Source organism: Canis lupus, chromosome 13 (assembly GCF_003254725.2).
Source record: "Canis lupus dingo isolate Sandy chromosome 13, ASM325472v2, whole genome shotgun sequence".
NCBI lineage: Eukaryota > Metazoa > Chordata > Mammalia > Carnivora > Canidae > Canis > Canis lupus.
Window position 1 is genome coordinate 47,593,701 of NC_064255.1, and position 23,556 is coordinate 47,617,256.

Here is a 23,556-nt window from a genome sequence, read left to right on the forward strand (position 1 = left end):
AAGGCAGCAGGTTCAGGACCCAGTCTCCCCCAGTTTGAATCTGGTTCCGTCGTTAGGTGGCTGTGTGTTATTATTTGGCAAGAATTACCCAGTGCCTCTCAACTTTGCTTGTTTTCCTCCTCTTGGGAATAATAACTGTCACCTGACTCATCACGTTGTGAGGATTAAATGAGTTAATCTATGTGAAGTGCTTAAAACAGTGCCAGCCACATTGCAGCTAATACATGGCACTTGTTCTTCCGAACTGTTCTTTATAGATGTCTGATTTGGAATATAAATAATCATGACAGTGGTTGTTAGGCTGCAGCTTCTTACTAGCTTGTTACTGGTTAGTGACCATAGTTGGAATGGAAAAGGATGGGTTAGGTCCCACCAGGCTTCAAGATCGGGGGCTCCAGCTCAGGGCCATTGAACTAACCAATTACAAATCTCTCCTCACCAAGCTCACACAGCTTGTTACCACCCCAAATTCACTATATCCACAGTCACTGAGATGTCCCTGTGTCGGTTTCTCGGAAAGGTCTTTCACAGGCCCCTGAACCCAAGACACCTGTAGTAGGTCTCAGGTTAAGAGCCCCCATGGGAGTATTAGCATAAAATCTGGGAAGGGGATACTAGAAGGCTTTCTTCCTATCTTTTAAAAATATTTTATTTATTTATTCATGAGAGACACAGAGGTAGAGACACAGGCAGAGGGAGAAGCAGGCTCCTTGTGGGGAGCCCGATGTGGGACTTGATCGTGACCCTGGGATCACGACCTGAGCTGAAGGCAGATGCTCAACCACTGAGCCACCAAGGCACCCACTTGCTCTCTTTCTTACTTTCTTTTTTCCTGCTGGCTAAAATAACTTTAACGCTAGAAAAAAGATGGTCTTCCCAGTTTTCAACCCTAAATGGATTAAGAGAAGGATTGATGTAGCTTTTTATGGTAGATTAAGATCCAAGAACCCACAGTGTCTATAAGAGGAATAGTCACAGCAAGTTTGGCTCAATTTTAGCAGAAAGGGTTTGGGATGTGAGGTTCAGCTGTTGAATTTAAAACCCGAACTGCCGCTTGCCACCTTGGAATAGTCATGGTCACCATAAGCCCCTACTGTTCATTGTGTGTCTGCTTATGCGAGGCATTTGCTTAGAGATTAGTGAGTCAGCAGTACTGTGCTAAGCACCTTTGGCCACCCACACGATCTCATTTAACCCGCAAAATGACTCATGAAATTTGAAACGTTATTTCTTCTTGACACAAGAACATATTGAGGCTTACTTACAGATACTTAAGTGACGTTTGCAATGTATTTGTAAAGGATAGTTTGGGTTTCGTATGAGAGAAAACCCAAAAGAAGAGTCAAAGAAGTGTCGTAGTCATAGGCCAGAACAGGTGTAGAGCTTCTGTGAAGCACTAGGGACCAAGTCCTTCTACTCTTCTATTTTCTTACCATGGCTGGTGTGGCCCTCCTCGTTGGGCCGCGATGGCCACCAGATAGCCAGCCACCAGAGCCAGAGGCAGGATGGAGGAGGGACAAGAAGGAAAAGAGCAAAGGGCACATGCCAGCCATGTCTTAAGAAGGCTTCCCTGCACCTGCCATATCATACTTCCCACTTAGTGGCTGACCCTGAGTCACGTGGCTCTGCTAAGCCGCAAAGGAGCTGGGAATGTAGTTTTTATTGTAGGAGGGCCATGTTTCTCTTATTAAGGAAAAAAGGGAAAACATATTCAGTGGCAACTAACAAATCTCTGTGTTAATCAAGGCCAGTGGTGGAGCCAAGAATAGAACCCATGTGTCTGTCTCTGACATCTGTGCTCTTAACCACCATGCTGTATGGACTCAGGGTGCCCCCCGCCCCGCCTTTTTAAAAGATTTTGTAAGAGAGAAATTGAGAGGGAGAGAGAGCATGAGCAGAGTGGGGGTTGCAGAGGGAGAAACTGACTCCCCACTGAGCAGGGAAGTGCCATGTGGGACTTGATCCTAGGACCCCGAGATCATGACCTGAGCCGAAGGCAGACACTTAACAAACTGAGCCACCCAGGTGTCCCTCAATGTTCCCCATCTTGAAGATGAGGGTAGTACCATGTGAGCCACCTATTTCAGAAGTGGGGAGGAGTCCTCTGAGGTCATAGGGTAAAAGGCCTTTGTGAGATGGCCATCACCTTCTCACCCTCACCCCCTCAGCTGGAGCGATGTCTGTAGGAATACTTTCTATTCTTTCTTTCTTTTTTTTTTTTTTGAACTTCTTAATTAACATTGCCGGATCTGTTGTGCTTCCATTACAGGCTCGGCTACCTGTGAAGTGGATGGCCCCTGAGAGCATTTTCAACTGTGTGTACACATTTGAAAGTGATGTCTGGTCCTATGGGATTTTTCTGTGGGAGCTCTTCTCTTTAGGTAAAACGCCTGGGCAAAGGCACCTTGGTTGGGCGAGAGCATCTTCTTTAAGGGGTTAGCAGGGTCCTGCTTGCTTATTATTAATGCTGATTTGCAAACCGTTTGTGCCTCAGGAAGCAGCCCCTACCCTGGGATGCCAGTCGATTCAAAGTTCTACAAGATGATCAAGGAAGGGTTCCGGATGCTCAGCCCTGAGCATGCACCTGCTGAAATGTAAGGGCCGAGATATATTTCCCTTGAGATCATGCTTCTCCTTTTATTTTCCTTTTCAAAGACCGAAACCTGAGTATTGAGGGTTTTCACTAGGGTTTCATGGTTTGAAACAGCAGTGTCTCCTGGTTCCTTCTTATGACATGTCGTGATCAAATGTCATTTTTGTAGCTTCTTTTCATAATCTCTTGTCACCAAATATACAGAAAGTTTCAGCAGCCTTTCACATGCACGGTGTTTTAGTTCATGCGTGATATGTCCAGTTTGCATGGCCCTGGAATTTTTTTTGAGACTGTCGCATGACACCTTAGGCTAAGGGCGTTGAGGAGTGACAGGAAATGGTCCTCGCTCTGCAGGTATGACATCATGAAGACGTGCTGGGATGCTGATCCCCTGAAAAGGCCGACGTTCAAGCAGATCGTGCAGCTAATTGAGAAGCAGATTTCAGATAGCACCAATCATGTGAGTTCACTCCCGCCAGCCGTAGAACCTCCCTGCTTTCTCCTGGGATTGTCAGGCTCTTGGGGTTCTGTTACCCATCCCTTCTATCCTTGGCTCAAGCAGTGTACTAGGCTTCGGGGAGGCTAGGAAGGCAATGGAAACAGGTTCTTCTGGACCAACCCCCGTCCTGAGCCTGCCATACAGATTTGCCATGGTTCCTCCCCACCCCAAATGCTGATCATGGGGTCGGCGTGGTCTCTGCCTCACGTGTCTGGGCCATTCAGCCTTCGGACGGTTGGGGTAACGTGAACTAGAATAAAAGCACAGAAAAGACAGCTTGTTACGGCAGTGAAATAAGCCTTCTGCTCAAACAAGCATAGCCAGAAATGGCAGCTAGCTGTCATGCCCACAAGCCATATAACATGAAGAGCTTTTTGAGTTTGGGAGATCCCTGCCAGTGATTTAGGGGAGCAGGGGTGGAATTCAACAACTCAAATCCATTATTTCTCCTCCCCCTCTTACGGAAGAATTAGTGATCCTTACTTTAACTCAGATTTTTTTAAAGCTGCTTTTTGGATGGATTGGCCTGGAGCTATCCTTTCTAAAAGCATACCACTGGTATTTTGGGGTTAAAGCTTGCTCTTTTGGGTGTCAGAGCATGTTTCAAATTAAACAGCGTTCCCCACCTATGTGTTTATTCTCAGCAGAGGGCCCCTGGGAAGGCCACCCGTTTCCCAGTAAATGACATCAGCCATTGGGTTATAGTTGGCTACAGAGGTTTAGAAACTCTTTTAATAGGTTAGATAGTACTTGTTTCCATATGTGTCCCAGCAAAAAGTAAATTTTTTTTTTTTGGCCATCACGTCTTATGCATCAGACCTTGGGGGAAATGAGGAATAAGACAAAGCTTATATTTTCTTTCATCAATATGGGGTTTTGGCTGTGAAAGTCTTGTAAATCTCTTCTCCTTAAGAAGCTTTGTGAGTTATTTGTGATCCTGAGAATGCAGATGTGCCCCCCTTGTTGCTGTGTCCGTTGTGGGGACTGGCATATTAACTGTGGACTTGTTTTCCTCAGATTTATTCCAACCTCGCGAACTGCAGCCCCAACCCAGAGCGCCCCGTGGTGGACCATTCCGTGCGGATCAATTCCGTGGGCAGCAGCGCGTCTTCCACCCAGCCTCTGCTGGTACACGAAGATGTGTGAAGCAGGAGGAGTGCCGGGGGTCTCCCCAACAAGAGCGATCCCTGTTCTTTTGGTTCCTATACTGGTTATTCTGTCCTCCTTCGGCTTGCATCCTATTCCAGGGTAGCGGACACCCCTCTGTCCCTCCCTCTTTACGAGCACACCCTAATTAGTGGCCAGTGACTTTTGTCATCAGCCACCATCCTGTTGTAAGAGTTCAGACTGCATATTGTATTCCCAATAGCAAGGAAGCCCCCATTAATGAAAAAAAAATAATACAGACTTGGAGCAAGGGAGGATGGGATGGGCTAGACACCCCGAGTCCTTTCCAAGGCTTCTCCAGTTTCTGTTTGAAAAGCACAGTTGATAGTTTATTTGAATAAATGGCAGTGGTCGCCTTTGGGCCTCCTAACCATCCATAATGATATGATGATGCAGCAAGATTAGAAGCTGAAACCTGATCTCTTGATGTGGAAAATGGAATGTTATTAGAACAAAGGGCAGAAGCTTATGAATGTCTGGGCTTAAGAAATCTAGTATTTCATGCTGGGAATGAGACATAGGCCATGGAAAAATGCTCCCTGAGCATGAATAAAGACTCGCTGCTGTGCATGAGCCTTTGTACTACTGACCTGGTTTGTAAATAGAGTTTGCTATTAGGACGCTGAGAATTGGAGAGAAGGCCTCCCCAGCCAGCATCTGTATATACTCATCTATAAATTGTACATGTTCCTATATTTGAAGGGGGGGGGACCCACAAGATGTAGTTTCTGGATACGACCCTGGCTCAAGTCTGCTGTGTTGTAGAAATAGATGAAGAGCCAGACAGGATTGAAGGAAACCGTGCTTTTTCTTTTCTTTTTTTCTTTTTTAAGAAAAAAACCCATAATTGCCAAGCACAATCTTCACAAAAATCTCCTTTTGTAGTCTATGAACTTGCTCTGCAGATTCTCCAGAACAAGCCTACCAGCTTCAGAAAGAATGGCATTGCGCTCAATGGATTTGATGCCGTTTGAAAAAGTGACTTGATTTACTACTGCATGACTCCCGCGGGAGTGACGATACAGTGCTCTTTTAGTTTGGATTCTTCGGTAGCCAGAAATTAAATTTAAATCCAGCCTCCAACTGCAGGCATGTCCTGGACGCCGGGCCAGTACCTATATAAGTGTGTGTGCGCGTGTATGCGTGTATGCGTGTGTGTGTGCTTGTAGAAAAATATTTCTGGGGGTGTTCTTTGCCTTGAGACCAGGAGGGTCCTTCAGTACCCAAGTAGTAGCTTGGCTTTTATCATCAGTACTGCTCATTTCTCTGAACCTAGCTGTCTAGAGGAGCTTCCCAAAAGCTTACATAGCGTCCATATAGGAAGCAGAGTGCTTAAATACTTATTTATTTGCAGTCCACCTACACTTCAAGCACTCTGTTGTTTAGACTCAATATACTGTACCTATTCCTTAGACCTAAGGCTACTTTCCTACTAAAGCATATTTAAATTTTACCCTTTATGCTGTAGCCTCGATATTATTCTTAGAGTTCACTTTTTTTTTTTTTTTTTAATTAAACTCACTGCCCAACTGTCAGAGGTCCGCGTGTTTGCGGTAAGGTTCGTGTGTTGTCCTGCGAGATTCAGGTATGCTGCCTTCATGGTTCCCCCCTCCTGGGTCCCTTAGACTACATTTTAGAGAACTGTGGTCATTTATCTGGAAGTAACCATTTGCACTGGAGTTCTATACTCTTGCACCTTTCCAAAGGTAACAGGTTTTGGGGTTTTGTCGTCACGTAAGAGATTGTCGCTGTTTGCTCTCCTTTGTCGGAAACTTTCCTTTGTGTTTCTATTGACTTTGATTATGGTAAGAAAAGTGGTTGTTAATTGTAGATGTCTAGGTACTTCAGGGGCACTTCACTGAGAGTTTTGTCTTGGATATTCTTGAAAGTTTATATTTTTATATTTTTTTTTTACATCGGATATTTCTTTGCAGTGGCTTAATGTTTGAAATTATTTTATGGCTTTTTTTGTAAATATTGAAATGTAGCAATAATGTCTTTTGAATATTCCTAAGCCCATGAGTCCTTGAAAATATTTTTTATATATACAGTAACTTTATGTGTAAATAAGTAAGCGGTGCAAGTTTAAAGGATGTTGGTATTCCATGTGTTTTTTTTTTTTTTTTTTCTTCCTGGTATGTTGTCCAATTGTTGACAGTTCTGAAGAATTCTAATAAAAATGTACATATATAAATCAAGTGGAATTTTTTGCTTATTTCTTCAAGCTTAGTGAAACCCAACCTCAAAGTGTTAAAGTGCATTCACTCTGACATTAGAAAGTTTGTTCCTGGCAGGCCTAGGATCTGAGCAAGACCGTCGCATCACTAGGATTTATATACTTGAAGATTCAACAGATATATTAAGAATTTAGTATGTGCTGTATTTTCTCCTTTTATTTTTGCAACCCAGTGTCCCCGTGTAAATTGAAAAATAAATATAGGAAACATTTTGAGAATACTATGCATTGCTATGATTATAATTAGGTTGATTTGTGTGAAATGACCGTTTTTGTGGGCAAAATGATAGCTAAATAGCAATTTCATGTGGTTCAGTCTGATATAACTGGCATGTTTCCTCCTGAAAGAGATTGCCTAAAAATGAACGTGAACTGTAAAGTAATCCACAGGGTTGACATGAGGACTCCCAAGACACTGGTGTGTGTTCTTGTTGGCTTGGATTTTGAAAAGAGTTTTGGTCCATCATGAGATGTTCATGCTCTACCCTTCAACCATTATTCTCACTTGCTTCTGAACAGTTAAGCTCTGTCTCTTGCTTGGGGGAAGGTGATTTGTGCCAATTAGTTGGGTCCTGTCCTGTGGCCGGAGCATCCTTTGTGATTAGGAAATACTGTCCAAACCAGGGAAACCTGTCCAGGGCCTGCGAGTCCTCCCATCTTGAAACAAACAACCACCCTGAACCACAGAATCCTCCTAAAAATGAGTTAGGCACATAAAACACCATCAGTTTTGATTTTCTTTATTGACGTGGCGTCCAAACCTGCAGAAGTTCGCTCCAGAAGGGAAAAGGAAGAAGGGTGAAAGGTGCGACCTACAATGAAGAAGAATCCTTTTACAGGAGGGAATGGTGTGGCCAGGAACACTTCAATTGTCTGTGAAAGCACCCACATTTCTGCCAAGCTTTTTCCATTATTATATTACAGACAGGAATGAATGCTAATTGACCACAAAACAAAGAAGTCCTTTCTTTCTGAATGTTTTCAGTGTCATTTAGACTTTTTCATTGTGTGAAATCTTGAGTTAAAAGCCGTCGACGGCCCCTGTATTATTAGCCTCCAGTTAGTTCCCTGACTGGCCCAGCTTTTCTCTTTTCTTTTTAATTCTTTTCAATTTTCCTTAAATTCAATTAACATATAATGTATTATTGGTTTCAGAGGGAGAGATCAATGATTCATCAGTCTTATATAATACCCGTACTCATTACATCCTGTGCCCTCCTTAATGCCCATCCCCCAGTTACCCCATTCCCCCACACCCCTCTCTCCAGTGACCCTGTTTGTTTCCAGTATTTAAGAGTGAGTCTAGTCTCTTTTGGTTTGTCTCCCTCTCTGATTTCATCCTGTTTTATTTTTTCCTTTCTTTCCCTATGATCCTGTTTCTTAAATTCCACATGCGAATGAGATCATATGATAATTGTTTTCTCTGAACCTTCTAGTTCCATCCACATCATTGCAAATAGCAAGGTTTCATTTTTTGATGGTTGAGTAGTAGTCCGTTGTATATATACCACCTCTTCTTTATCTATTCATCTATCAATAGACCTCTGGGCTCTTTTCATAGTTTGGCTATTGTGGACATTGCTGCTATAAACATTGGGATGCAGGTTCCCCTTTGGATCACTATGTTTGTGTCTTTGGGGTAAATACCCAGTAGTGCAATTTCTGGGTCATAGGGTAGCTCTATCGTCAACATTTTGAGGAACCTCCTCCATACTGCTCTCCAGAGTGGCTGCACCAGCTTGCATTCCCACCAACAGTGCAAGAGGGCCCACCTTCCTCTGAGTCCTCGCCAGCATCTGTCCTCTCCTGACTTGGCAAATTTTAGCCATTCTGACTGGTGTGAAGTCGTACCTCATTGTGATTTGATTTGTATTCCCCTGATGCCGAGTGATGTGGAGCATTTTTCATGTGTCTGTCGACCGGCTCAGCTTCTAATCACACAGTAGCATCAGGTGCTTGATGTCCTGGCTAAACCTGGGCTCAAGTCCTGGTTCCAGCCTTGTCTTGACCACTTACTAAAATGCGTGATATTGGGCAGATCGGCTCTTGAAATCTTATGTTTCCGTAATAGTATGATCTGCCTCAACGTACTAATGTGAAGCTGTCGAGACCACATTCATATGCCTAATACATAAATAGTGCTCACAAATGGTAACTTTTGTCAAGACTAGTTAGGCTTACTAGGAACAAAGAAGATGCTCCTGTACCAGCATAACCCAGCTGGTATCCCATGTGGAACGGTACCGTCAACATTTGCTTCTAGTTGTTTTTTTTTTCCCCAAATGCAAACAATATCGCACTAGTTTGCTGTGAAATTTGACTTTGCTATGGAGATTTCTGTGTTTTATTAAAATTCCAACTTTTTAGCCAGGAATGCAGGGCTCCCTGTCCTTGATCAAGCCTTCCTTCCTGGCTTCTCTTACATATACCATATACCCATGAATATGCCCCACTCTTTCTGCCTCCACCCATTCAGACTTCATATTGTCTGTTCCTTTCCTATCAGCTGCCACCTTTCAAGACCAGAGAAATGATCTCAATTGGAAGATGGCTTTCGATTCCCATGGCGTTCTGTACTCAAACTGACTGCTCTTAAAATCTCTTCTGCCTTGTACGGTCATTATTTTGGTTCGTATGTCTCCTCCTCACCCCCCCACTCTATCCTGTCTTAAAATCAGTTAACATAAAATACCTCTATGTGCTAGGATTGCTAGGTTTAGTGATCATCACTTCCTTGTTAAAATATTTATCTAACACTCCAAAGGTTAAACTGCTCAGGAGGTTGTGAGAGAGCTTAAGACTTCCCTAAGTTCACTTAGTAGACAAGGAGCCAGAATTTGGATCCAGATTGGAGTCTGTACTTTGGTGGTGGCGAGTATTCCCATGCTGACGTCCCTCACTGCATGTGCATGCAGACATCACTCATCTATCACTCTTTCTCAAAGAGCCAAGGTGCCTTAGAAGTCCCAGTCTTCTCCAGGGAGCCCATACAGATCTATTGGAGTTAGCCTAAGCCTTGTCACCCTTAGATGATTACCACATTTCACCTTTCTTGAGACACAGGTGGTCTCTGTCTCAGACACTCAGGAAGATTCTAGGACAGTGCTTCATGAGTGATTAATATTTTTGAATGAATAATTAAACATCCCATCAGCATGGAGTAAGGGAGAGCCATCTGGGAAGACATGGGTCCAGGAAAGATAGGAACTCTACAAAAGCACAACTTTTACCCAGAGTGGGACTTTATTTTACACTCACTAGTGGGAGGTGAGTCAGAGGGCTTTTAAGTCTTTCTTTCGGGAGAAAGGGAAAGGGGAACTAGGAAAGTTCTTTTGGGCAGGCTTGGTGAGGGGTGCACAGCTGCTTTGTGGGAGTGAGGAGCTAAGAAGTAGACAAAAGGGGGACTTGGGTGGATGGGGAAGTGTAGGCAGGAAGGAGCAGTGGCAGAAATTCTCTTTCCATAGCTGGAATGGGGGAAAGGCACTGGAGCTACCAACAAGTCCCTGGACTGGGAGTACAGAAACTGCTGATGGGAGACCTCCACCATTCTAGGCTTGATCTTAGGAGAGGGCTGATGGGGGGCAGCATCTGCATGGGGAAACACCCCCCATGAGGGGACTTGGGACCAGCTAAGCTGTAGCAGGAAGTACCATCTGGTCAGCATCCAAGGAGATTTTTGTGGAAGGAAGTATTAGTCTTCTGGGGCTTCTATAATGAAGTACTGCATGTTGCGGGGAAAAGGGGTGGAAAGGAAGTACCATCTGGTCAGCATCCAAGGAGATTTTTGTGGAAGGAAGTATTAGTCTTCTGGGGCTTCTGTAATGAAGTACTGCATGTTGCGGGGGAAAAGGGGTGGAAACAACAGAGAAGTATTGTCTCACAGTTCTGGAGGTGAACACGGTGTTGGCAGTGTTGGCGCCTTCTGAGTGCTGCGAGAGAATCTGTCCCATGCCTCGCTCCTAGCTTCTGGTGATTTGCTGGCAATCTCAGGCATTCCCTGACTTGCAGAGCTCTGCGTCTTCATATGGTGTTCTCCCTCTGTGTGTATGTCTGCATCCAAATTTCCTCTTTTTATAAGGATAGTGGTCCTGTTGGATTAAAGGCCCACCCTACTCCTGTATGAACTCATCTTAACTGCATCTGCAATGACTTGATTTCCAAATAAGGTCACCTTCTGAGGTCCTGGGAGTTAGTTACCATTATGACTTCAACATATGAATTTGATGGGACATAATTCAATCCATAACAGGAAGGCCTCAAAATCCCTCCATATTGTAGCCGGTGACCTGGTCCTCACTAGAGTAGTAAAATTGGCTCTCGAAGAACTTTAAGAATACAATCTCCAAAGTGCAAATTTCAGGGCATCCTTTTCAATTTTTCTTATTATTTAGAACAATGTCCACCAGGCTATCTGGTCTGTAGCAGACTGAATACGTGTCGAATGAATGCAGCTTCATGTGATGGGAAAGTCCTCCTCGTTGGAACTTGCCTTCTTGCCTGCCCTCCCTGTCCTCCTCTTCTCTGTTTTTCTTCTTTTCACTCTTCGAAGGTTGGAATGCTGGGCCTGGTCCTTTACTGTCTTCTTTCACCTGACGTGCTCTCACCAAGCTCAGATCTGTCTCATCCAGTCCCCACCCTGGGATGTGGGCATCACCTATGAGCTGACAATTTCCAGTGCTATCTCTGACATCTCTCCCCTCAAATAGACTGTGGTTGCCAGTAAAACAGAGGCTACCCAGTTAAATGTCCTGTGTGCTAGTTGGCACACACAGATACTAGTATCATTCATCTGAAATGCAAACTAAACTGGGTTGCATTTTTGTTAAATCCACTAAGCTGGGTTTATTTTGTTTGCTAAATCTAATAACTCTAGATTTGGGGATTCTTGAAGTTAGGCACTGCATCTAATTATTGACTATCAAGGCCCAACTCATGGAAGAAATGTAGAGTTTCAGTGATAGCAAAACAAAAAACAAAAACCCAACACCAGGAGGAATTGGATTGTCGTGAAGGTCTATAGGTGGCAAATCTTGTTTTTGGAGTCTAAAGGTGTTATCTCACCTTTGTTCTTTTTTGTTTTTTAAGATTTATTTATTTATTTATTTATTTATTTAAAGATTTTATTTATTCATTCATGATACACACACAGAGAGAGAAAGAGAGAGAGAGAGAGAGAGGCAGAGACACACAGGCAGAGGGAGAAGCAGGCTCCATGCCAGGAGCCCACCGCGGAACTCGATCCTGGGACTCCAGGATTGCGCCCTGGGCCAAAGGCAGGCGCCAAGCCACTGAGCCACCCAGGGATCCCCCAAGATTTTATTTATTTTAGAGAGAGTGTGTATGAGCAGGGGATGGGGAAAGGGAGGAGAGAGAAGGCGACTCTCTGCTGATTGCGGAGCCCAGTTTGGGGCTTGATCTCAGGACCCCGAGATCATGACTTGAGCCAAAACCAAGAGTCAGATGGTCAACTGACTGAGCCACCCGGGGGTCCCTCACATTTAATCTTGAACAGTATTTTCACAGGAAGTAGAATTTAAGAATGGCAATTATATTCAGCACATTCATCTCAGCACATTTATTTCCCTCTTTTCTGGTTTCCATCTTTGCTGTTTAGAAGTCAGATCAATTTGTTCTTTTAAGGATAGTTGTTGTGCTTTATTTGTTGATTTTAACACTGTCCCTTTGCCTTTGGTCTTTATAGTGTCACTATCGTCTATCTAAACTCGGATCTCTTTTTATTTATCTTCTGAGGGATTATTTGGTTTCTAGAATCTGTGGATTGGTGTCTTTCATCAATATTGAGACATTGTCAGCCCTTTTAAAATTGCCTCTGCCCATCATGTTTCTCTTCTGGGATTCCCGCTCAGTGCACCACAGAGTCTCTTACTCTGTTCTCAGTGTCTTCTAATCCAACTTTCACATTTTCCTTCTTTTTGTCTTTTTATGCTTCATGCAAGGCATTTTCTGTTTTCCTGTTATCTGAATTCCCCGTCAGCTCCTGTCCATGGAGAATCTTTTTGGCATTTTTATTGAGGTATAATTAACATATCATAAAACTCACTCATTGTAAGTATATAATTCAGTGATTTTATTAAATTTATAAAGTTGTTCATCCATCCCTATGATTCAGTTTTAGAACATTGCCCTCATCCTCCCCTCAATTTCTCTCATACCTGTTTGTAGTTAATAGATATTAAAATAATTTCCATGGATTAATTTTCAATATTCTTGCCTTGTAAGATGACACCACATGTCTGACTCTCTCTTACAGCATGCACACACTCAACCAGTCTCACTTATTGTCTCTGGGATCTTTCTAGATGTTTTGGTCATATAATTAACAGTGATAACTGATAGGTTTACCTTGTTTGGATCATCATCAATGATGATGATGATGACGGTGATAATGATAATGATAGTTATTGAGTGTCTACCATGTACCTGGATCTACATCGGCTGTTTTATACATATTTCCTTATTTATGCCTCACATTACCACCAGGAGGTAGCTATGATTTATCTCCATTTAAGATGAAGAAACGGGCACCTAGGTGACTCGGTTGGTTAAGCATCTGCCTTCAGCTCAGGCCATGACCCTGCGGTCCTAGGATGGAGGCTCGAGTCAGGCTTCCTGCTTTTTGGGGAGTCTGCTTGTCTGCCTCTCCCCGCCATCCTGCTTGTTCTCCCTCTCACTCTCTCGCTCAAATAAATAAATAAATAATAAATAAATCATTAAAAAATAAAGATGAAAAAACTTTGCCTCTCAGAGGCTCACTATCTTGCTTAAACCTCATGTTTAAGAGCAGTGGAGCTGAGAGGCAAGTGCTAGTTTGTTTGACCTCTGAATCCTAGGATTCTAAACAATAATGTCACCAATCCAATTGGTATATGGGCAAGTCCCTTATTATTCATTTTTTTGGCTTTGGGTGATCTTTTAGCCATTTCATTCACCTTCAAAAGTATAAGAAAAGATAAATCAACCACTTTGCTACTCATTACCAGCTCTTCTAAATGTTGGCGAGAATGGCAGTTGAAGTAAAAATTAAATGTGAGGTTCCAGAATTATCTATCAATCTCGCAGGTTCCTCATCTGTCCACTCCCTTTTGTACCACGCAAAGTTCCCCCATACCCTCCAGGAACATTTTTCCCTTTATGTTTCAAACAACAGTTGTTCATTTGAGCCTCACGAGAAAAACAAAATGTTGGGTTGGTGGAGGGGGTGGGGTCTGAAGTGCAGAGAAGAGCAGGAGAGAGAGGGCAAATCAAGAATTTCGGTTCAGTGAGAGTAGGGGGTGAAAACACCACTTTGCCTTCCCTTCAACAGTTGTTATTGTTGGTTATAAATTAACAAGCTGTTAGCCATATGTCTCCTTCACTGTTGATTCCACTTTTGTTGGTTAAATGCAGCTTTTATGATGTGGGTTCTTCTATGAGGGGTTTAACCTCACAAGGGCTGGGTCCTCAGGGTAAATGTTCCTAGTTGAAATGAATGTTCTCGAGTGGTTCGTCCATGTGTCTCCGTCCATAGCTGGCTTTGAAGTGTGCGTGCTTTTTCAAGCACATCAGCAGGACTGTGGCATATTTTATGAGACTGACCTTTTTCTTTGTGGTCTGTGGCTTAGCAGCCACTCGTATTCTATAGCAAATGAAGAATGAGGACAGGCAAAAGGACGTTTTCATGGCTGCTTGTCTCAGGATGTGAATAAGCATTCTAGGGCTGCTGAAAACCCTTGTGTCCACACAGCAAGCTGCCTGGTCTGAGTGCCCAATCTCCCTTGCATGGCATCATTTGCCTCTAATAAAAATACATTTTTACTTTTGCAGAGTGTTTGACATAGAGAACTGGTATGAGGGAACTGACTCTCTCTACTGCTTACCTCTAAACATTCCAGTTGACATTATAATATGATATGAAAATAGTTTTCATTTGGCGAGCCAATCAATTAACAATACATAGAGTGGCTTTGATCAGAAGGCTACAGAGACCTCAAAGAGATTCAGTAAAAAAGAATGTTGTCATCGATTTATGTCGATGAGAAATGTAGTGTGTGAATTCACTTATAGTGCACACTTACATAGCTCTGTTTTAAGTGCTTTGTGTACATTAACTAATCTGACCCTCTCAACAAGCATATGCAATAGTTTTTATTTTATGGATGAGAAAACTAAGGCACAGAGAGGGCAGGTAACTTGACCAAGTCCGCATAGTCAGTGAGGGCTGGGGCAGGATTTGAATCCAGGGAGTCTAGTTTCAGAGTTGGGGTTCTGAACATCATGTCAAACTTCCTCTCTGTGTATTTATTATCCTGTTTCGATCAAGACAGACTGCTTGGGTCAGTAAAGGCCTTGCATTTTGTCCTGGCCTACAATCCAAGAAGGGGGTCTTCACCATCACAATCACTAGACATGAGCTTTGTGTCCTACTGGCCTTCTTTCCTCCCAGGCTGATGAGCATTTAGGGAGGAGCCTGGCAAAATGCGATGACTTTCTCAGGGAAAGAGTAAGTTCCTAGGATGAACAGGTGCTCAGAACACATGTTGGTGACCATTTAACCCAGGTCTCTGAAAAGCATAATGTCTAAAGGTGACAGAGAAAGTCGAAGACAGTGGTATAGTGGAAGGTATTCCAAGCCTGTCACTTGCCCCACTTGTGCCTCTATTTACCATGTAGGTGACCCTTTTTTTCTTTTAAGTGACCATATATCAAATGCTAAGTACCTAACTGCATTATTTCTTGTTATGCTCCTAACAGCCCTAAAAGGTCTGAATTTATCTATGTTACACAGATGAGGAAGCTGTGTGAGAGGGAGATGAAGTACATTTTGTTTGACTCCAAAGTCCCTCTGAGTGGAATTGGAAATTTTCAACTTCTTTTGTTGCTGCCTCTGCTGCAGCCCAAGTTACATGAAAATTCCATAACAGTGGCAATGGGGTCCCTGAAGTCTACCTACCGGGCTTCTACACCCCTGTCCCACAGCTACCCCCAGACTCTCTCATCTTACAAAGACCACTGAAAGTCCTCTGCAGTTCAGAAGCTTAAAATGCCATCCCACCTGCTGTGGTTGGCTGTGGCTCATGCCTCTTCTTGCTGGAAGACACCCAGGCCTGCAGCACTTCAGGGGCAGTCCCCAGCCACTTAACCACAGACTCCCCTTTTGACTTAGTAGGGAGATAGAGAAGAAAGTACACCTTCCTTGTCTGCAATATTTCCAGACTTCTCCAGCACCAATTTGTTTCTAAATTTCTTTTTAACTTGTATGTCATATACTATTATTTTAAAAAGATTTGTTGAGCTGTTACCTGTCCCTTAGGTAATCAATGATCATTTTGGTATGGTTCCTTCCATACCTTTCGATATATATGTACATTCCTGTTATTTAAGAAATAGGGATAGAGGCGCCTGGGTGGCTCTGTCAGTTGAGCATCTGACTCTTGGTTTCAGCTCAAGTCATGATCTCAGAGTCATGAGATCGAGCCCTGAGCAGGGCTCCATGCTCAGTGATGAGTGATGCTTAAGATTCTCTCTCTCCCTCTCCTTCTGCCCCTCCCTCCACTCTCTCTGTCTTTCTAAAATAAATCAATAAATCTTAAAAAATTTTTTAAAGAAATGGGAATATTATTAATACTACAACTTACATTTTTAACTTCCAGTATATGGTGATTATCATGACAGATCATCCCATATAAATTAAACATATGATTTCCCGTAGGATGGACGTGCCAAAAACCTGATGTTTTTAGATAAGAGCTTGCCACATTGGCGACTGGAAGTCTAAGACCTAATATTTTTGGTCCACTTCTAACAAATGTAGAGGATATCATGCATTGTTTTGTTTGGGTAAGAAGCTAAATCAAGGGGAAGTATGTGATAATACATTTTAGTCAGTTTATTAAATAAAGATGATCCATAGGAGAGGGTACAGAGCGGTGCTAGGCGGGTTCATGCATTCATTATTGAAGACCGGAAGTATAATATCCTTTAGTTGGTAAAAAAAAAAGGACAGAGAAAGTAGAAGGAATATTAGTTTGCCTGGATTGGTTTTCATTCAATGCATTTAAAAAGTAAGATTATTAGCTTTTCTTAGATGTCTAAGGGAAATTGGAAGAAAGGAGTTATTTCTCAATCACACCCATGCTTTAGAGCTCAGTTGTCTCTGAGTAAAATAAAGCCAAACCACACCATGGTTACATTAGATGTGAACTGTTCAGACTACAATAGGCTATCACTTTTTCTTCGAACTGCTGCCCAATGATCGCAACTCCCCTGCTCCCATGAATGTCAATCCTTGCCCCTCTTTGGGCTGATTAGTAAAGCATTAGTCTGCTTTTATCCTGACAGTGAAAATAGCTGTGTTCCAGGTACTTGTCAGGCAGGGTAACCTCCAACTCCCTGACATTCAGAATCCATTGAAAACCACATAGATAGAAACCATGCTTATGCACAATTGTCTAAAGAATAATTAGTTCATCTCCCCTCTCATTTGAACGTCAAGTTCTATCCATGAACAGAAGAAAGCTGTGTGCACAGACTAGGTTTATATTGTCCCATAATCCCCAGAAATTCTTTTGCTGAATTAGACATTGAGATATTCCATTGGCTTCCACCTTAGATTAAGGATATTATAAAAAGAACATTATTGTGGTTAATGTTTGGAGTTGAAAAGACCTGAGTTTGTTTTCTTTGTTTTTTTTTTAAAGATTTACTTATTTCAGAGAGGGAGTGGTGAGGGGAGGAGCAGAAGGAGAGGGAGAGAGAAACTCACGCAGACTCCCCACTGGGTACCGAGCTGTTTCAGAGCTCAGTCTCACAATCCTGATCACAAACTGAGCTGAAACCAAGAGGTGAACACTTAACTGCACCACTCAGGAGCCCTGAGAAGACCTGAGTTTTGATCCCAGCCCTGCCATCTATTAAGTATAAGACTTTAGGCCAGTCCTGTAATTTCTCTGAGCCTCAGCTGTCTCATCTGTTAAATAGAAATAACAACAGCTCCTAGCTCATAGGCTGTTTGTTGAATTACAGGAGATAACCTGTGTTAAGTTCTAGCAGTACGGTACTCAGCTCATGGTCTTACTTGAGCTTGACTTTCACCAGAGTCCTCTAAACCCTCTGTGAATCATAAAGACTGATGTCCAGACCTTCTGGACACTCTGGGCCAATAGGGTTATTCTCCCGTCTGCCCTCCCACTTGTGCTCATACCAGCCAAGTTGTTTTATTCCAAACATATTTATGTCAGTTGAATTTATCACAGTAATATATTTTGATATTTACATTAAAATGCTCCAATATGTATGACTGCAATTTATTTTAATAAAAATAAAGGAAAATATTTGGAAAAACTTCATAAAGATCAGTAGCCAAGAAAAATTGCTCTCAATGTAGGTATGAATATAACAACAATTTTTAAAATGGGGGAAAAAACTATAAAAACCTCAGAAGAAATACACACTCAAAATACTTCACAATTTGTTTAATTTCATGCTCCAGTTTAACTTCAAGTCATGATGTATTGTGGATGTGATTTACAGAAGAAAGATGACACCATAACTCAAAGCAGAAGATTCAGAATCAAAGAAAGGGCCTTACCCTACCAAAAGATTGGGAAACAAACATATATTCATAGGATTAATTTAAATAAAAGGTATAAGGTGTGCCTGCATCATGATGGTTTGGTAAATAATTGCCCCCCACTTTAATCAGTATTGGGGTTCTGTTTGTTTTGTTTTTAAATCAATTAGTGAAATACTGTGCCCAGATCACTCCTACTACATTATTGTCACTAACAGCATTTTTAAGAGCCATGAGAGAAATCTCTTTCCGGTCCTGAAACAAATGGTGCTTTTCCCTGAAATGGAATGTTTTGGCTTAATGAATTTTGCAAATCAAATGCTTCTTTCTCCTCTCAGGAGTCACTCCTAGAAAGGTTAGAACCAAATGAGCGATCCACCACTTGCAGACGGAGACAGTGTGATGATACGCACTTTGTACTAATCACATGCCTCGTTTGCCCCTCCTTTCATTTTCCAGTATAGTTTTCTAAGGCTTATGTTATCTTATAGAACTTTGTGTATCATTCAAGGTACCAATACAAAACCCATAACTGTTCTATTTCAAGTAGAGAGAGATTTAATACAGGAGATTCAGTGTTTATGCGGGATTTAAAGCATTAAAAGGTGGGCTCTAGACCAGTCCTGTAAGTATGCCCTCTGAAAAACACTGCTGAACTGACTCACCAAAGAAGCTGCTGTCTCTGGTGCATATATTATATAATATAATATAATATAATATAATATTTATATTTTAATTTGCTTATATAAATATAAATATTATAGAAATATTTTATATATGTATAATGAATATTTTTGTGTAATATTTAATATTTTGTGTAATATTTTTGTGTAATTTAAAATTATGTGTTTATATATAAGTATATACATAATTTTTAAATGTTTATATTAAGATATTAAAAATATGTTTTAAAAATATATAAAATGGTGTTTCCCCATCCTTCCACTGTCTCAGAATTTTTTTTAATTGCAGGAGTTAAATCCAGCTACCTCTATTGTAAAAACTGTCTTTGCAGAGTCAGCTAACTAATGTCTATGAGCAGGAAATGAAAATCAGGAGGCCGCCACTGGAATTGTTGACTTCCAAAGCTCCCCTCGGAGCTGCAGTGCAGGGATGAAGACATGGCTGTTGGTGAGTTGCTGCTACTGCCTTTCACACCCATGAAGCTAGGGGCCAGGCAAGAATACCCCTGTCCCAGTGCCCATGTGGGCCAACGCAGCAGCTGAGGCGGGAGGGGAAAGATGGCCCTGTGTCCCTTTCACCTGCTCCATCTCACATAAACACTTGAAACGCGTGGAATCTAATTCATAGTCAGAACCCTAGCTTCAAGGAGCTTAGGACATCCTGTTAGCTGCAAATGACAGAAGAAGGTTGCAATGGATGCAGGGGGCCAATTCCCTACACTACACTTTAAGTAGTTTTTTTTAAAGATTTTATTTACTTATTCATGAGAGACACACACAGAGAGAGGCAGAGACACAGGCAGAGGGAGAAGCAGGCTCCCTGCAAGGAGTCCAGCACAGGACTCAATCCCAGGGCCCCAGGATCAAGACCTGAGCTGAAGGCAGATGCTCAACCTCTGAGCTACCCAGGCATCCCCACTTTAAGTATTTTTCTGAGTCACTGTGCATCCTTTTGGGTCCAAGCGTGGGGGAATCTAATTACAAAAATACTCCCATCCCTTTACTTTCTTTTTTTTCCTAAGATTTTATTTATTTATTTGAGAGAGAGCATGAACAGTGGGAGGGGTAGAGGGAAAGGGAGGAGCAGACTTCCCAATGAGTGCGGAGCCTGATGTGGGGATCCAGCTTAGGACCCCGAGATTATGACCTGAGCTGAAGTCAGACGCCCAACTGACTGAACCACCCAGGCACCCATCCCCTTACTTTCTTAAGAGTAGCAAGCTCTCCCATGACATCATATCCAATATATTCTTTTTCTTTCTTTTTTTTTTTTAAGATTTTTATTTATTTATTTATTCATTAGAGCCACAGAGAGAGAGAGAGACACAGGCAGAGGGAGAAGCAGGCCCCATGCAGGGAGCCCGATGTGGGACTCGATCCTGGGTCTCCAGATGACACCCTGGGCTGAAGGCAGGCGCTAAACTGCTGAGCCACCCAGGGATCCCCCACCACCCTTTTTTTTTTAAAGAGATTTATTTATTTATTTATTTATTTATTTATTTATTTATTTATTTATTTATTTTTATTCATTCATTCATTCGAGACACAGAGAGAGAGAGAGACAGAGACAGAGACACAGGCAGAGAGAGAAGCAATTATACCCTTTTTTCTGAGACAAATCTTGGAAGTGATATTTGGAGGAAAAAGGAGAAGACCCTTTTAGTAGCCGTGGGACACTAAACCACTCGGAGACCCAGTTTGCTCATTGAGAAAATGAGAATATAGCAGTAGCACGTGCCCTACCTACCTCACGTCATAGTGCGGAGCCGAGAAGATAAGGCGCCAAGCGTATTTGGCTTATTTGGCTCCCTCAATCTTGTCTATGATGGGGATCTCAGCATTTTTGTCTCCAAAAGACAAGTCACATTTCTTTTTCTAAATCAAATTTTAGCTGCTCCACACCCCCATCCTACCAAGCTGGCGAGAGATTAATCATACGTGTTCTCACTAAAAAAGAAAACAAACAAACAAAAAGTAACGATGTGAGATGATGGATGTGTGCATTAACTCAGTAGTGAGAATCCTTTCCACAATGCACTTATATACCAAATTATGTCATCGCACACTTTAAATATAATATATTTACAGTTTTATTTGTAGATTATACCCCAATAAAGCTGGGGAAAGAAAAGTCATGCACGGTCCCCTGGAAGCCAGGCACGCTTGTTGCTTTGGTGACTGCTGGGGGGGACCTGACCTTTGCCTTGGGCCTGGCTCTCTGTCCACTGAGGACTTGCCCCCCTACTGGTGTGGAGCTCGAATCCTAGCTGCCTGCCTTCCAGGGCAGCTCCTAGGCCCTGTGAGGAGCCTCTCCAAGTCCTCCCCCACCCCAGTGCCCCCCACAGGAGTCCAGTTGCCACCTCACTCCCTCTGGGCAAACCTGCCTAAGGCCTTGCCGGGAACCCAGCCTCTAGAAAGCGAAGGCGACAGAAGGGAGAAGGTGTCTGTCTTCTAGCAGCATCTGCCTGTCACGCAAACTCATCTTTCAGCAGAGGACACCACCACATCCAAAAAAGAGCTTCTCTGCCCGTCGGGTGTTAACACCAGCGCACGGAACACAACCCAGGGCTTTGCCACTTGTCCAGGGGCCAGTCGGCGGGTTCCAGCAGGCAGCGAGCGCCCTGACAGCCACCCACTGGAGCGTTCGGAGCACCCTTCTCATCACTGCTCGTAGTGGATTTGTATTTATTCTAAAAAGAAGCAGAGGGACATAGTGGAGGGCACATCTTCGGGTCTGGTTCATCCCACCCACATGCCCCTTGGCCCCGAGGTCACCTCCTCCAGGTCATTCAGGTTCTCTGGGGCTCAGGGTCGCCCTCTTTGAAATGAGCCAGTCGTGCTGCCTCTGTGGTTTTCAAAACACTCCGTGAGTGTGGAGGTGGGAGTGGTGGGACGTCTGAGTCCCCCCCCCTGCCCCCCGTGTTAACCAGAGCCCCCTGACATTTCTCCACTGTGGGCTCTGGTCGGAAGAAAGGGTCCTGCTGCTCAGGCAAGAGAAAGGTTCTGCAAACCACCAGTGGGTTGAGCTCTGGGGCCTGGGATACTGTGAAGGCGGTGGCATCTGCTGAGAAGGGAGGGTGACCTTTCCCCGGTCTGCTGTCCTACCGAGGCCCCCTCGGTGCTGTCCCACTGGGGCCCCCCCTCAAGGGCTCGCATCCCAGAGATGCTGTGCCAGCCCCGAGCCCCCCTGGGCTGGGCAAGGCCCCTTGGGGGATTGGAGTTGCCGATGCAATGCCCCCTGCCTCCCCCCCGCTTTGGTGATTGCACCCCTTGCTTGCCCCACCCGGCCCCCCAGCTCGCCTTGGGCTACACGAGTTGGCAGTATGTGGATCGGGACAGGGACAGGCGATCACACACTGCCTTGGGGCCCTCACTGCGGCCTCGGCACCTGCAGCGCTGGGCTCTGAGGGGGTAACGTTGGCAGAGCAGTGGTGCACTCCCTGTGAGCCAACACACACCCTCTGCGTGGGGACCTGCTGTGTGCAAGGTGCACGACTGGGTGCCAGGTGCACGTGGGAAAGGAGGCATAGCCAGCGGCCCTCGAGCAACGTCAGGGCTCCCGGGGCAAGCAGATCATCCAGGGACAATCTATCACGACGACACCTGGGGCACACACACACCTTGGGAGCGCAGAAGGGGGTGGCCAGCTTCGCCTGGGCCGGTGGAAGAGGCGTCAGGGAGCCCCGAGTGCACTGGCAGCTCCACTCTCTGTGGCAGGGAGGGATGTTTGCAGCAGTCGGACTCTGGAGCTCGACGGCTTGAGTCGAACCCCAGCGCCGCTTCATCAGACGTATGACCCCCGGCAGGCTTAACTCGCCTCTGTGCGTCTCGGTTTTCCCATCTGAAAAATGGGGCCACTGGCACCAGCCTTCCAGCCTAGGGCCTTGGCAAGGCTTAAGGGGTAACATGAGCCGTGTGGGGCCCCCTGCAAGTGTGCTGGGTTTGCTCATCGCTGTGGATGTCCGATGGGCCAGAGTCTGGAGGATGGAGGAAGGAGGGGAGGGTCGTGCACGGGATCCAGATGAACCACACAAGAGCGCCTTCTACTACCTCACTGAGGGAAATTGCTGTTTTGAGGACAAAAAAAAAAAAAAAAAAAAGTGGCTGGGATCCACACTTCTCCATACCTGTCCCACTTCTTGGCCTCAGGTTCTCTTCCTCCTCCTTCCCTTCCTTCCCTTTCCCTCCTGCTCTTATCTTTCCTTCCCCCTTTCCTGCCTCCATCCTTCATCCCTCTGCTGCATTTCCTCCTTCCCTCCAGCTCGCTGCTGCCCTCTGAGATTGGCTCTCTCCCTCCCTTCTCCCTCCCCTCCGATTTCCCCCTATCTGCATCCTCCTCCCCATGCCCACCCCAAACAGCCTGGTTCTATAAATATTCCTCCCAAAGCCTGAAAAACCAGGTCCTCTTCTTCCCTGTGCCCTCCCTTCTCCAGCAAGAAACATGCTAATAGGATTAGGACAGACCAGAACAAAGAAAGAATTTTTTCTTTTTTTGTTACTATTGCTACTCAGTGAAAAGTACCAGTGGATGCCCTTTGTCGCCAGCACAGCCAGGGCTCTCTTGATGACATTTGTAGCTGGGGGTGGTCAGGGCCTTTGGCCTTCTAACTTTTCCCTGTCAAACATTCTAGCAGTTTTCAGAGTTTAAATGGCAGTAATCGACATGGACAGAACCACCCCTGCTGGCACCCTGAGGGGGATAAAGCCCAGATCCTCAGAAAGAAAAAAATTCATGAGTTTACTACACTTAGAAATGAATGCTCGGGCAGGAAGCGTGAGGCCTGGAGCAGGGCAGAGGGCCCCCGAGAA

The 23,556-nt window shown here is 44.1% G+C and overlaps 1 protein-coding gene across 4 annotated transcripts in view; it reads left to right on the plus strand.

Moving 5' to 3' along the window:
• KIT (KIT proto-oncogene, receptor tyrosine kinase) overlaps nucleotides 1-6,457 on the plus strand; it is an 83,647-nt gene extending 77,190 nt beyond the window's left edge. For all 4 annotated transcript variants that reach the window (XM_025435629.3, XM_025435631.3, XM_025435630.3 and 1 more), the window contains exons 18-21: nucleotides 2,270-2,381; nucleotides 2,495-2,594; nucleotides 2,948-3,053; nucleotides 4,110-6,457. In XM_025435629.3, coding sequence (XP_025291414.1) covers nucleotides 2,270-2,381; nucleotides 2,495-2,594; nucleotides 2,948-3,053; nucleotides 4,110-4,238 — 447 coding nt within the window. In that variant the 3' untranslated portion in view covers nucleotides 4,239-6,457. The remainder of the gene's footprint in view (nucleotides 1-2,269; nucleotides 2,382-2,494; nucleotides 2,595-2,947; nucleotides 3,054-4,109) is intronic.
• Nucleotides 6,458-23,556: the final 17,099 nt, after the last annotated feature.